Source organism: Eptesicus fuscus, chromosome 10 (genome assembly GCF_027574615.1).
Source record: "Eptesicus fuscus isolate TK198812 chromosome 10, DD_ASM_mEF_20220401, whole genome shotgun sequence".
Classification (NCBI taxonomy): domain Eukaryota; kingdom Metazoa; phylum Chordata; class Mammalia; order Chiroptera; family Vespertilionidae; genus Eptesicus; species Eptesicus fuscus.
The window spans coordinates 2,083,304-2,096,977 of NC_072482.1; the positions used below are offsets into that span (position 1 = coordinate 2,083,304).

Genomic DNA, 13,674 nt, shown 5'->3' on the forward strand with positions numbered 1-13,674 from the left:
GGGCGGGCTGGGCTCTTTGGGGAGGAACTGTGGCAAGGGAGCTGTTGAAGGGAGAGTCCTGGATCCTGGGCAGCAAAGGGTGGGGCTTGCCGTTTCTAGTTCCTTGACTGGCAGCTCCGCGGGGCTCTCCCTCTTGGACGTTCCGGAAAGTGATGTGGGCAGGGTGGGCAGGGCGAGCGGCAGGTGCCAGCACTCCGATTGCATAAAAGGCCGGAGGTGTGGGGGGCAGGGGACGGGAGCGCGCCCTGCCCAGGTCTGCAGTCTCGGCCCGGACGCTGAGCCAAGTGGCCATGCAGCCCAAGCCGGGGAAGGCCGCGCCGCCTCCAGCACCAGCCCCGCGCCCGCCTCCCGGGGCCCTGGCCCTGCGGAGCAGCCCCGGGCCCTGGCTCTGCCTCGCAACCCTGGTCCTGGGTCTCCGGCCGGCAGGTAAGCCAGGGTCACTGCCCGGCTCCTGCTGCCCAGCCTCCCTCCGGGCCCGGCTTCACCAGCCTGTCTCTTTAGGTGTGGGCACCACGCCGTTGCCCGCGGCCGAGCCCCAACGCCCCTGCTCTCTGGAGGGCGTAGAGATCAAAGGTGGCTCCTTCCGGCTTCTCAAGGAGGGCCAGGCCCTGGAGTACGCGTGTCCCTCTGGCTTCTACCCATACCCTGTGCAGGCTCGCACCTGCAGGTCCACGGGGTCCTGGAGCGCCCTGCAGACCAAAGACCAAAAGATTGTCAAGAAGGCGGAATGCAGAGGTTGGAGGGCAGGGAGGGTGGCATGGCCAGCAGAGGGTTGGAGCCGGGCGGCCGAGGTCCCGACGAGGCTGAGAGCAGAGTGTGCGGCCAGGCGGGCTGAAAGTTGGGCTGAGCAGGTGTAGGAGCTGTCTGGGGCTGGAGCGGGGAAGGCGGAAGGAGGGAGGAGGACGGAGCCAGCCTGTCCTCAGCACCGGCCCCAGCACAGGGCCCAGGCGGCCCTGCGGCGGACAGACGCTCAGGGTGGGAGGGAAGAGCAGTGGCCCTCCGGGGGCCGGGGCAGACGCCGCTCCTGTGGGACCAAGAAGGCGCGTTCTCTCAGCGACGGGGCCTTGAGACCGGGAGGGAGGCTCCAAAGGGCAGCCCTTCCCTCTGGGTGACTTCTCCTCGTCCCTCCCCCAAGCGATTCGTTGTCCGCGACCACAGGACTTTGAGAATGGGGAGTACTGGCCCCGGGCTCCCTACTACAATCTGAGCGACGAGATCTCTTTCCACTGCTATGATGGCTACACCCTCCGGGGCTCCGCCAACCGCACCTGCCAAGTGACAGGCCGGTGGGACGGGCAAACGGCCATCTGTGACAACGGAGGTGAGGTGGCTCCCCGCGGCCTGTCCCCGCCCGCGCCGCAGCCCCAGGGACCCTCGTCGCTCCTGGGCGCTGCCTTGCCCGCGGGCCTCGGCCCTCACGCTCTCCTGCCTCTGCAGCGGGGTACTGCCCCAACCCAGGCATCCCCATTGGCACAAGGAAGGTGGGCGGCCAGTACCGCCTGGAAGACAGTGTCACCTACTACTGCAGCCGGGGGCTCACCCTGCGTGGCTCCCAGCGGCGAACCTGCCAGGAAGGTGGCTCTTGGAGTGGAACAGAGCCTTCTTGCCAAGGTGACCCTTGACCCATGCCTGCCCTCAGGTCAGGTCTTGCTCTCTTGGCCTCAAGTCCCCGTGCCAGGGCACTGTCTCCTTCCCTGCTAAACCTCCCTGTACAACTTACTGCCGAGCCCTTCCCGCTCTGGAAACCCACCACCCCGCGTTCCGGTCCCTGTGCGGCCGACCCTCCTGGACATCTGACCTGCTTTCTGACCCCTCCCAGACTCCTTCATGTACGACACCCCTGCCGAGGTGGCCGAAGCCTTCCTGTCCTCCCTGACGGAGACCATAGAGAGCGTGGACGCTGAGGACGGGCACAGCCCAGGTGTGAAGGCGGATGGGAGGGGGGCGGAGTCGGGAGGGCAGGGCAGGGGAGCCTGAGTGTCTCTGGGCGCACGCAGGGGAACAACAGAAGAGGAGGATTGTCCTGGACCCCTCGGGCTCCATGAACATCTACCTGGTGCTGGATGGGTCCGACAGCATCGGGGCGCGCAACTTCACAGGCGCCAAGAACTGCCTCCGGGACTTCATTGAGAAGGTGGAGCCCCTCCTTCAATGCGGGGACCCTGAATGGCCCTCACAGGACTAGCTCCCCGGTTTGCAGCCCCTCTGAGCCCCAGGGTTTCAGAAAATCCTCAAATCCTATTCCGTCCTCCCTCCCCTTCACTTGAAGCAGTTTCTTCACCTTTAACCCAGACGCCCCTGAAAACCCCAGAGTGACCAGTTGGCCCTTGAGTCTCTTACCAGGACCTGCCCTGTCTCAGCGAAGTATTCTACGTGCAATACCATTACCCTTGATTCCCTCAGGTGGCAAGTTACGGGGTGAAGCCAAAATATGGTCTAGTGACATATGCCACGGACACCAACATTTTGATCAGAGTGTCTGATGCAGAGAGCAGCAATGCAGCCTGGGTCACAGAGAAGCTCAATGGAATCAGCTACGAAGGTCAGAAGTCAGGGAAGTTCGCTCACTTTGGGGTCAGAGAGGTCAAAGGTTCAGGGGTGCTGTGTGAGACCCCCGGGGTCAGGGAGGACCACTGTGCAGGGCGTGGTTGGCAGCAGGCCCACGGGGGGTGAGTGGGAACCTGCTGGGGCTGAGAGTCACTTGCAAAGGGGAGTCAGTGGGATGACAACCAGCTAAAAGGCTGGGAAATGTGGGATGCTGACAGGCCTCAGGGTTCAGGGGTGGCCTGGAAGACGGAGGTGACAATCCCTTCCTGCCCACAGACCACAAACTGAAGACGGGCACGAACACCAAGAAGGCCCTGCTGGCGGTGTACAACATGATGAGCTGGGCGGGCGACACCCCTCCCGAGGGCTGGAACCGCACCCGCCACGTCATCATCCTCATGACTGATGGTCAGAAGGGCTCTCGCCGGCCCGACTCCCCACCCTCACTCGCGTGGCCCTTCAGTCCACATGTAACATTAGACTCATGGTGGGGCCCTGAGCAGCAACAGGCCTGAACCACGATCTTTTCTGTGACATTTTACAAGGGACTCTGTGATCTGTCACTTCCAAACCTGCCTCCCAGCCACCTGCCACTATCTGTCTGGGCCCTCCCTTGCCCCCCTCACGGTCTGTCTCTTCTGTAGGCTTGCACAACATGGGCGGGGACCCGGTCCCTGTCATCCATGACATCCGGTCTTTGCTGGACATCGGCAGAGATCGCAAAAACCCAAGGGAAGAGTACCTGGGTGAGTCCCATTGCCCAGGACCAGCACCGCCTTCTCAGCTCCTGCCCCCACCCCCCCGGGCGTGGACCCTCACCCTCCCCTTTCTCCCGCAGATGTCTACGTGTTTGGGGTTGGGCCTCTGGTGAACCAAGAGAACATCAATGCTTTGGCTTCCAAGAAAGATAAAGAGCAACATGTGTTCAAAGTCAAGGACATGGAAAACCTGGAGGATGTTTTCTTCCAAATGCTTGGTAGGCAGACGTCAGGCTGAAGGATGGCCAGGAAGCTCAGCTCTCCCAGGCCCCTCCTTCCCGCTCCCCCCACCGCCCCCCAGCCCTGGCAGCCGGGAAAGCCTCTCCTGGGCTCCACCGTAGTGTCACGATTGCTTCCTGGCACATCCACTTAGAATCAGAGCTGCCAGCGACGGAGCCCTTTGTCAAGTCCGTTTCACAGAGGCCACGGACAGCCCACTAGTGAGCTGGGCCTAAAACCAGCCAAGTCTCCGACCTCAGGCTCAAATTCTCTCCACTGTACCAGTGGTTTCAGGTCTTCAGTAAAAAGAAACGAATGCCCTTGCCTCTCCCTTCTCCTCACGGGCCTCGGCACCCGCCCGAGGTGCCGCCGTTGGGATGAGCGCCCCAGCTCTCAGCGCCCCCCTTTCTTGTAGATGAAAGCCGGACTCTGGGTCTTTGCGGCATGGTCTGGGAGCACAAGGACGGTACCGATTACCACAAGCAACCGTGGCAGGCCAAGATCTCCGTCACTGTAAGCATGCGTCCTGGGGGGTGGGGGTGGGAGGACTCTGGCAGGAGGGCAGCGTCCATGCTAGAACTGGGTGTCTGTGAGCGAGCGTGCCCCCTGCCATCATTGCCAGCGCCCTTCGAAGGGACACGAGAACTGCATGGGGGCCGTGGTGTCCGAGTACTTCGTGCTGACGGCGGCGCACTGCTTCACAGTGGAGGATCAGCTGCACTCAATCAAGGTCAACTTGGGTAAGGGTGACGCACCCCTTTGCACCAGGGGTGGGAAGGGCTGGCCCTGGCCCTGCCAAGGCATTAGGGAGGAGTTACATATTTGAGCAAATATAGCAAGCTTCTTTCCCCTTGTCAATCCTCACCTGAGGACACTTTTTAAGACAGAGTGGAAGGGAAGGGGAGCAGACATGGAAGTGAAAGACACCTTGATTGGTTGCCTCCCAGGGGCTGGGGATCAAGCCTGCAACCAAGGTACATGCCCTCGACCGGAACCCAACCTAGGACCCTTCATTTCGAAGGCCGATGCTCCAACCACTGAGCCAAACCAGCTGAAGTTGAGCAGGCTGATTTTTAATTTGATGGTTTTGTATGGGTCATGAACGATGTTATAAGTATCCAAACGGCCCTTGGCAGAAAAAGACCCCCGCCCGCTTTACACGCTGAACAGTAAGGGATGGCATGGGGCCAGAGGCAGGAGGCTGCCCACAGAGAAGTGGGTGGCCCAGAGGCCCTCTCCCCTCCGACCTTAGGAGGAATGAAGCAGGACTTGGACATAGAAGAAGTCCTATTTCACCCCAAGTACAACATCAATGGGAAAAAAGCAGAAGGAATTCCGGAATTTTATGACTATGACGTGGCCCTGATCAAGCTCAAGAAGAAGCTGCAGTTCAGCAAGACTCTCAGGTCAGGCGTCTGGCTCCCCGAGGAGTGTGAGGTGGGGCTGGAGGCCTCGGGGTGCCATGTGCCATCCGTGTCCTGCCTCTCCTGCAGGCCCATCTGTCTCCCTTGCACTGCGGGCACAAACCAAGCTTTGAGGCTTCCACTGTCAACCACTTGCCAGCAACAGAGTAAGACATGTCCAGGGAGAGGGGCACTAGGGTGAGAGTCCGGGACAGTGGGGCGCGAGGGAAGCTGGAGGCGCCTGCCTGAGCCCAGCCCTAGGGAGGGCGCGGGAGCTGCGGAGATGGTGGGGAGAGGAGTGCTGAAATGACCCAGGCCGTCCATCTGTCCAGTGGAAGAGCTGCTCCCTGCAAAGGATGTCAAAGCTCTGTTTGTGTCTGAGTTGTCCAACGACAGGAAGAAAAAGATGCTCACTCGGAAGGAGGTCTACATCAAGAATGGGGATAAGGTGAGAAATGTGGGACCCTAAGGAGGTCCTCGGCTCAGACTCTCCCTGAGCAAGTTTGTTCATCCTTCTCCCCACACTTTCCTCCCCACCTACAGAAAGCCGCATGTGAGAGAGATGCTCAGAAGGCCCCGGGCTATGAAAATATCAAGGCCATCTCCGAGGTGGTCACCCCCAGGTTCCTCTGCACTGGAGGGGTGGATCCCTACGCGGACCCCAACACCTGCAGAGGTGAGGAAAGGCTCTCTGGTGGAGCTGCTAGTTCGTGAGGCCCAGGAGTTTCGCTGCAGCTTCTCCTCCCTGTAGGTGATTCCGGTGGCCCCCTGATTATCCACAAGAGGAGTCGCTTCATTCAAGTAAGTCCCCTTTCCCAGCCTGGGGGAGACACCAAGTGCTCAGCACGGGCCCCAAGCAGGAAAGGCCAACCGGTGTGGCTAGAAAAGGGAGGGCAGAGCTGCCTCGCCTTAGGACTCCCCCTGAACCGGCAGGTCAGGCCCACGGGGCGGCCTGGCTGCTGCGGAGGACAGGACTGAGTGGGTCCCTAGTCTATTTCTCCCAGGTCAGTGCAGGTGCCATGGGGGCAGCTGTGCTTCCTGGGGTGCAGAGGAATTCTACCAAATGGTCCATGGCAACCCCGTGCCCGCTGCAGGTTGGTGTGATCAGCTGGGGAGTAGTGGACGTCTGCAAAGACAAGAAGCCGCAGCGTCCGGTACCTGCTCACGCCCGAGACTTTCACATCAACCTCTTCCAAGTGCTGCCCTGGCTCAAGGAGAAACTCCATGATGAGGACCTGGGTTTTCTATAGGGGTTTCCTGCTGGAAAGGGGCATGGGATCCAATTAAAACAGCTGTGACAACACCTGTGTTCAACATCCTTGGGGGTAAGGGAGTGGGAAGGTGCACTGGCCATCTTGCTACAAACGAGGTAAAATCTAACAGCTGTTGTAAAAGGCTCAACCCAATCCCAAGTGCTGAGAAACCAGAGGCTGAGGGAGATGTGTGAGCTTCCACCTCAGTGCTTTACTGAGACCAGTGTCGGGGCAGGCGGGGCACAAGCAGTTCAGCTCCGCCACCTAGAAACCATCCACCAGGTTTTCCTTGTAGACATCGTCGTTGTAGACAATCTGGGTCCTTTTGTCCCGATGGCAACCCTTAGGACTGTTCTGGACGGCTAGGGAGGGAGGAAAGGATTAGTTAAGGCCAGAAGGAGAGCACTGGTGAGACCCAGACGGAGTCTGACCACCTCACTTCTGGCCTCTGGTTCCTGGAAGCTGTTTCTATGCTGCCCTCTGGTGGCCGGGACGGCCTGTCTCCCTTTAGCCCCTTAGGCTGCCAAACCATCCCATCACCCCAGCAAGCAGTGAGTGGTATGCCGTTATCTTGGCACATCTGAATGGTGCTTACTACTGCTTTGAGTCAATACATCAAAAATTAAAAATTATCCTGGCCCGGTGTGCTCAGTGGTTGAACGTCGACCTATGAACCAGGAGGTCACAGTTCCGATTCCTGGTCAGGGCACATGCCTGGGTTGTGGGCTCGATCTCCAGTGCAGGGCGTGCGGGAGGCAGCCAATCAGTGATTCTCTCTCATCATTGATGTTTTTATCTCTCCCTCTCCCTTCCTCTATGAAATTAATATTTTTTTAAAAATTAAAAACCTCTATAGCCCTTTGTTGACATGCTGGTCTTTTCTGAATCCTTCCTTTTATCTGGAAGGCCACTCTTGCTCTGAACCCCCCATTCTGCCCCACTCCTTGGCCAGGAAAATCTACACTGAGTGGCCAGATTATGATGATCTCTGAACGCATAATCATCTGGCCACTCTGTGTGTGTGTGTCATCTGGCCAGTGTGTGTGTGTATTGAATTTGTGCATGGGTGGGGTCCAGCCAGCCTGGCCAGGGGAAGGGGACATGGGCGGTTGGCCGCCCTGCCTGCTGGTCGAACTCATGGTCGAGGGGACAATTTTCCTATTAGCCTTTTATTATATAGGATATACACTGAGTGGCCAGGTTATTATGCGTTCAGAGATCATCATAACCTGGCCACTCAGTGTATTTCCGCTAAAATGAGAAGCACTACGCTCCCCGACAGAACTCATTCTGGGGGTAGCTGTGGCTGGAGCATTCTCCCTTGAGCCTCGAGCTTTCCTTCTGTTCCCTTCCTCGTTCCTCCCTGTTCCCAGTGTGTCCCTCTCCTCACTCCAAGGATTTCATCCCCGCCACTCTGGGGCTACAGTGAACCCCCGACAGCAGCTCCCAATCTTTGGGGTCTCTGTACTCTGGCAATGCTGACCATGCCCCCTTTCTCAAAGCGGGTGGCCTCTGTAAAAGGCCCTGACCCCTCCTGCTGTCTCCTTTGCTGCATTCACCCTGGCCTAACATGTCGAGGACTGGGACGAGCGGGACACGGAGAACAGCGCCCTGCTCCCACCATATTCCCTGAATGTTACCCAAGCCCAGTCCTGTCATTTTTCCTCCAGAAGTCAGCCTCCCCAATGATACATCATTTTGTAGCCACCTGAGATACAGGTGACGATCTTTCTTCATTCTCACCTCATGCCGGAGGCCCAGTTCCTATTCCAAATATGTATTTTATAAAACCAACTACGCTTCACCTCAAAATGAACAAGGCCACGAGATGCTCATCTTCCTCATGAACCTGACCCTGCTCCAGTTAGTTATTTTCAACCATTTTCCCTTCTTTCTCCTGACAGAGGGCCTGACCACTCTCCTTCCCATTCCCAGAGCCTCCCAGACCCAGACCTCTAGGGAACCCAGGACACGCAGGGGAACAAGAAGGGGTGAGCGGTGGGGGACAGGATGAGGAAGAATCTCGTTCTTACCGAGGGAGCCCCAGACAGACTTGCCGGTGGCGGCATCCAGCATGGGCTGTTTGCGGGCAATGCTGACTTTGAGCTGCACGGACTCCACCTGGGTCCCATTGAGCTGGGGCAGAGGGGAGGGGCAGAGGATGGGGAACATTACAGACAAACCAAAGGAGACTTTCCATGAGCTGCCATCCTAGGGGGGGACTGAGCAGGGATTGAGAACAAGGTTTGCTGGGAGTGGGGAGGGACTCTCAGGAGGAAACGACTGCCTCTGGCTCCCAGGACTTTAGAGAAAACACGAGGACGGCAGGAGGGGGGGAGACCAGGAAGCCCACCTCAGCAACGGCCTGATCTGCTGACTCCATCTTTTCATAGGTGACGAAGGCACAGCTGGGAGGAGGAGACAGGGTCAGTAGAGGGACGTAGGCTCTTCTCAGCGGAGCCCGATGCTACAGGCTGCTGGGGACGGGCCGGCCGAGGCCGCACACCCGTTCCTCCCGGGACTGACCATTTTGCCCGACGTCCTCCTTACTTTCTGGGTGGGTCCATGGAGAGGTCAATGATGTTTCCAAAGGGGGAGAAGGCCCCTCGGAGGAGGGTGGGCGTCATGTCTTCCCCATACACGTAGAGCGTGTTCCCCTTCCGAGGGGCCCGGCGTTCAGGGAATGAGTCCGACCCTGTGGGATCGCAGACGTACCGTGTCACCCTCCACTTTAAGCGTCCACGTTAGTTGGAGCCACCTCAGTCCTCGCTGCAGCCACTTCCCCACCAGCCACGCTCACTCACTGCGGAAAGGGCCCTCTCGGTCTCGGTCTCGGTCTCGGTCCCGGTCTCGGTCCCGTTCGCGGTCCCGGTCCCGTTCGCGGTCTCTGTCCCGGTCTCGTTCTCTGTCCCGGTCCCGTTCTCTGTCCCGGTCCCGTTCTCTGTCCCGGTTCCGCTCACGACTGCGGTCCCGGCTGCGGCTTCGGGGAGGGGAGACTGAGGAGCGGGCGTTACCACGTTCTTCGTAGCCCCATTCAAAGCTTCGAGGAGGGCCATCACCAGCCCCGGGGCCTTCTGCCTCCTCCCCATCTGGCCCCAGGTCCCGAAGCCGGTCACTGGAAGACACAAAGCTAGGGAGGCAGACAGTGAGCATCAAAGGGGGCCTTGACCTTGTCTTCCGAGACCCTGTGGAGACTCAACACTCGCTCTGGAGCCCAGCTCCTTCCCCTCCAGCCCCATACCTCCCAAGGACCAGGCAGACCCCTCCACCCTCCGGGACCCGGTCCCATTTCTAACTTGCTAACCTCTCATATAGAGATTTCCTTTGGGGACGTCTGGACGACTGAAAGAGACCAAGTTTCAGTTAGGAGAATCCCGTTTCGGGCATGTGGACCCCTTAGGGACAAAGGAGTGGGAGCCGTTACCTCCTGCAGATCATCATCAGCAGAGATGCTCCTCTGGAATGGCTGGAAAGTGGGGACCGGCCCCTTCTCAGGGTCCTGGAAGGTGGTAGAGACCTACCTCAGAGTGGGAGCAGGAGGCGGCCAACCATGGGACAGAGGGAGGGGATTCCTCTTCCCTCACCCCTTCTCGCCTTCCGCTGGCCTATCTTTTTTTCCTTTTAATTCCTTTGTACTTTTCTTCTTTTTTAAAAAAAATATTTTATTGATTTTTTACAGAGAGGAAGAGAGAGGGATAGTTAGAAACATCGATCAGCTGCCTCCTGCACACCCCCTACTGGGAATGTGCCCGCAACCCAGGTACATGCCCTTGACCGGAATCGAACCTGGGACCTTTCAGTTCGCAGGTCGACGCTCTATTAACTGAGCCAAACTGGTCAGGGCTGTACTTTTCTTATTTGATTATGTGGTATTTTAAAATAAGTGACCCTAATATATCCGTAAAGTACTTAGTGTATCTCAACATTTCTTGAACCTGCTAACATTTCAGCCTGCTCACCTCATGAGAACACAGCCCAAGGGCTCCCACACATGGACTGGAGCCAGACTGTGCAAAGTGCAGAACTTAGGAGCCACCCACTGTCTTTACTTTCTGGGCAACAACCGAAGCTCGGAGTGGCAGACAATGTGCCCAGGACTGAGCAGGCATTCCCTTTCCCCTCAACCTGCCTCCATTCCAACACAGAGGGATGCCCCTGAAGTCAAGGGTCCCTGGACTAGCTTTCTGCTTGTGCTTACTTTTAACTTTCCCTCTAGGGTTCGGGAACGCTTGAAGCCCGAGTTCTTGGTCTCAGCCTTGATGGCACTGATGGCTCCTGACTTCACCAGCTGCTTCGCCTGCTCCGTTGCGGTGGCTGTGTCCACCACGGGCTGCTCCGACAGCGCTGGCGTGGGCGGGAAAGAGCGTTAGGTCGGCCAGGTGGGAGAGGCCAGCCCCCTGCTCCCGTTTCCCGTCACTCACAGCGTTTCACACCGCCTTGGCTGGCTATGCTGCTGCTACTTTGCTTCTTCAGAGCCAGCAATGCCTTTTTCTGGGAATAAGAATGAGAGAGGGTTGGTGAGGGCCACCCTGAGCAGATCCTTTCCCAAGGCCCCTGGCCACCTCACTCCAGGGGCTCCCTTTCTCAAAGAAAACAACGCAAATGGTGCTGCTGGAGGGCCGGCTGAGGCAGCCCTAGAGCATCTGCAGCGCCAGGGACAGCTGGGCTACCCAAACCACGGCATCCAGTGACTTCCCGAAGGATCACGTTTCTGAAGGTGAAGACGAGGGATTCAATCACGGGCCAGAGCTCCGGGTAAAAGCTGCACGCACAGGCCTACGTGCCTTTCTCGGGGGCTTCACCCACCATCCCCTGAGCACTTAACAAGAACACGCCTCCCACTACTTCATAGCAGGACATGCAAACGCACGCGACACGGTTCCTCCTGCACAAGAAGTTCACACTCTGAAAATTAGAATGTCTGCACTAAATTGTCAAGAATGTTTATGAGATGCAAGCTGCTTGAGAGCAAGTAAAATTTCCTGATGTCAAATGGCTATTAAACTGGACCCTGGGTAAAATCTGTACAACAGAGACTGAGAAAAAGAGCATTTTCCACAAAGAAAACAGTGTGGAAAAAATGCAGATATAAGAAGGCTTTGGGAATGCATGTTTTGGAACTAGGGAATAGTTCTATTTTACTAAAAAGCAACACCAACTTAAGATCTTGTTCCACAAACAATGTGAAACTACTTAAGGATTCTGAGAAAAAGGACAGTCTTGTGTTTCCAATGGATCATTTTAATAAGAGTGAGAAATCTGTTAAAAACACACACTAAGAGCCGAAACCGGTTTGGCTCAGTGGATAGAGCGTTGGCCTGCGGACTCAAAGGTCCCGGGTTCGATTCCGGTCAAGGGCATGTACCTTGGTTGCGGGCACATCCCCAGTGGGGGGTTTGCAAGAGGCAGCTGATCGATGTTTCTCTCTCATCGATGTTTCTAACTCTCTATCCCTCTCTCTTCCTCTCTGTAAAAAATCAATAAAATTAAAAAAAAAATGTCTGAAGAATTAAAACAATTCAATACTGGGTCTAAGTAATAATTTAAAAACAAAAAAAAAAAACACACACACTAAGAAACGTGTTTAGAGACCATTACAACAGTCTAAGTGAACATCAGCAAAGACCTGATTTATGGAATACGCAGGAAAGAAGAAATGGGAGAAATTATTTTCAAGAAAGAATCAAAGAGCTTGGCTGGTGTGGCTCAGTGGTTGGGCATTGACCTATGAACCTGGAGGTCATGATTCCATTCCCGGTCAGGGCACATGCCCAGGTTGCCGGCTCAATCCCCAGTAGGGGTTGTGCAGGAGGTAACAGATCAATGATTCCCTCTCATCATTGATATCCCCACTTCTCTCATTCTCTCTTCCTCTCTGAAATTAAAAAAAATATATATATATGTACTAGAGGCCCAGTGCATGAATTCATGCACCAGTGGGGTCCCTCGGCCTGGCCTGCAGGATCGGGCCAAAACTGGCTCTCCGACATCCCCCGAGGGGTCCCAGATTGCGAGGGTGCAGGCCAGGCCGAGGAATCCCACTGGTGCATGATTGGGGCCGGGGAGGGGCTTGGGAGGTTGGCCAGCTCGGGAAGGACCGTGGGAGGGCTCCAGGGTGTGTCTGGCCCATCTCGCTCTGTCCAGATCAGGTGGACCCCAGCAGCAAGCTAACCTACCAGTTGGAGCATCTGCCCCCTGGTGGTCAGTGTATGTCATAGTGAGCGGTTGAGTGGCCTTAGCATATCATTAGCATATTACACTTTGATTGGCTGAACAGCTGACTGGACACTTAGCATATTAGGCTTTTATTATATAGGATATTTAAAAAAAGACAGCATCTGTTTGTCTACGCAAATGGCAAAGTCAGAGATGAGATTTAAAAAAATTGATTTGAGAGGAAGAGAGAGAAACACTGATGTGTTGCTCCACTTACTGATTTGATTCTTGTCTGTGCCCTGACCGGGGATTGAACCTGCAACCTTGGTGTATCAGGACAATGTTCTAACCGGCCAGGAGCAGAGCTGAAATTTTTGATTACAAACACATGGAAGAACTGCATGTGCTCGGTCCGTATTTGGAAGACGAAGAAAAGGAACAAGGTTAGAATAGGAGGAAGATGACAGCTTTATTTTGGATAGGTGAAGGGTATCAGTAAGACACCAGACCGAACGGGAAAAACTACACTTGGGGATCACCAGCTTTTGGGGAGACAACTCCATGGCCAGCTGATAGGAGAGACATGCCCGCCTCTGAGCTACCCCTCAGGCTGAGCCAGAGCCCTCCATCCCGCACACCACGCCGGCGGCCGGGGGGAGCCTGCGCAAGTCGGGCCCTGCCCACACACTCCCTCACCTTTTTCTTCAGTTTGTTGAATTTCTTCTGCAGAGCCTCCTCCTCCTCGCTCAGTCCGGGGGGTATCACCAACATGGTGGTCCTGGTTCAGGGGCGGGCCCAAGACATCTTTCTCCACGTCACCGCCCAGGCCCGCTTACTCCTGGGGGCCGCCTCTCCCTAGCCCTGGCTTAGGCTCGGCCGCCGTCCAAGCCCGCTCGTCGGGGTCCCCCAGCAGCCCTCCTCGCGGGGAATCACGGACACCAGCGGCACCACGTGGACCGGGGAGAAAAACCCCTCCGTCGCCAAGACGATGGCACCGGAGCCCCCCTACCCCACGGGTTAGTAGGGCGACCGCGGGGTCCCCACTGCAGAGGCACCTGCGCAGCCTCTCAGGACTTGGGAAAAGGGAAGAGGAAGAAGGAGCTCGGGAAGAGGGCGAAGGGAGAGGGGGAGCTCCTTACCTGAGGGGCGTCAGCCCGGCCGCGGTCTCGGGCGACGGCCCGCGGGCACGGTCGGCGGCTCGGAACGATGACGTAGCGAGGGGCGGAAGCGCGGTACCCACGGCAGCCGCCGCGCAGGCACTTCCGCCCGGCCTTCCCGGGGGCCGAAGCGGGCGGCCCCTCGCAGGCACTCGTCCCCGCCCGCGGCGGGTGGGTGGCG

General features: G+C 57.2%; 2 protein-coding genes across 4 annotated transcripts; one reads left to right on the forward strand and one right to left on the reverse strand.

The window, feature by feature from the left end:
• Positions 1-152: 152 nt before the first annotated feature.
• Positions 153-6,221, forward strand: CFB (complement factor B). Its single transcript, XM_008157333.3, has 19 exons — positions 153-163; positions 230-426; positions 502-735; positions 1,136-1,321; positions 1,438-1,611; positions 1,820-1,921; positions 1,998-2,134; positions 2,404-2,542; positions 2,824-2,955; positions 3,192-3,293; positions 3,386-3,523; positions 3,940-4,037; positions 4,147-4,264; positions 4,777-4,930; positions 5,018-5,094; positions 5,260-5,375; positions 5,471-5,603; positions 5,679-5,728; positions 6,022-6,221. The coding sequence occupies exons 1-19, from the start codon at positions 153-155 to the stop codon at positions 6,175-6,177; spliced, it is 2,454 nt and encodes an 817-aa protein (XP_008155555.2). The 3' UTR covers positions 6,178-6,221.
• On the reverse strand, positions 4,579-13,660 carry NELFE (negative elongation factor complex member E). 3 transcript variants are annotated; one of them, XR_008557203.1, is made up of 12 exons: positions 13,476-13,660; positions 13,033-13,114; positions 10,602-10,671; positions 10,379-10,524; positions 9,605-9,679; positions 9,485-9,522; positions 8,985-9,310; positions 8,731-8,875; positions 8,534-8,588; positions 8,214-8,316; positions 6,383-6,542; positions 4,579-5,274 (listed from the first exon to the last, which is right to left on the reverse strand). XR_008557203.1 is itself a non-coding variant. In XM_054721870.1 (11 exons), exons 2-11 carry the CDS (start codon positions 13,105-13,107, stop codon positions 6,445-6,447), a joined length of 1,116 nt encoding a protein of 371 aa, XP_054577845.1. In that variant the 5' UTR covers positions 13,108-13,114; positions 13,476-13,660; the 3' UTR covers positions 6,372-6,444. The 3 variants fall into 3 exon arrangements, 2 of the variants coding, with proteins under 2 accessions (XP_054577845.1, XP_008155553.2); XM_054721870.1 differs by lacking the exon at positions 4,579-5,274 and having other exon boundaries at positions 6,372-6,542; positions 8,985-9,295; XM_008157331.3 differs by lacking the exon at positions 4,579-5,274 and having other exon boundaries at positions 6,372-6,542.
• Between the last annotated feature and the right edge of the window lie 14 nt (positions 13,661-13,674).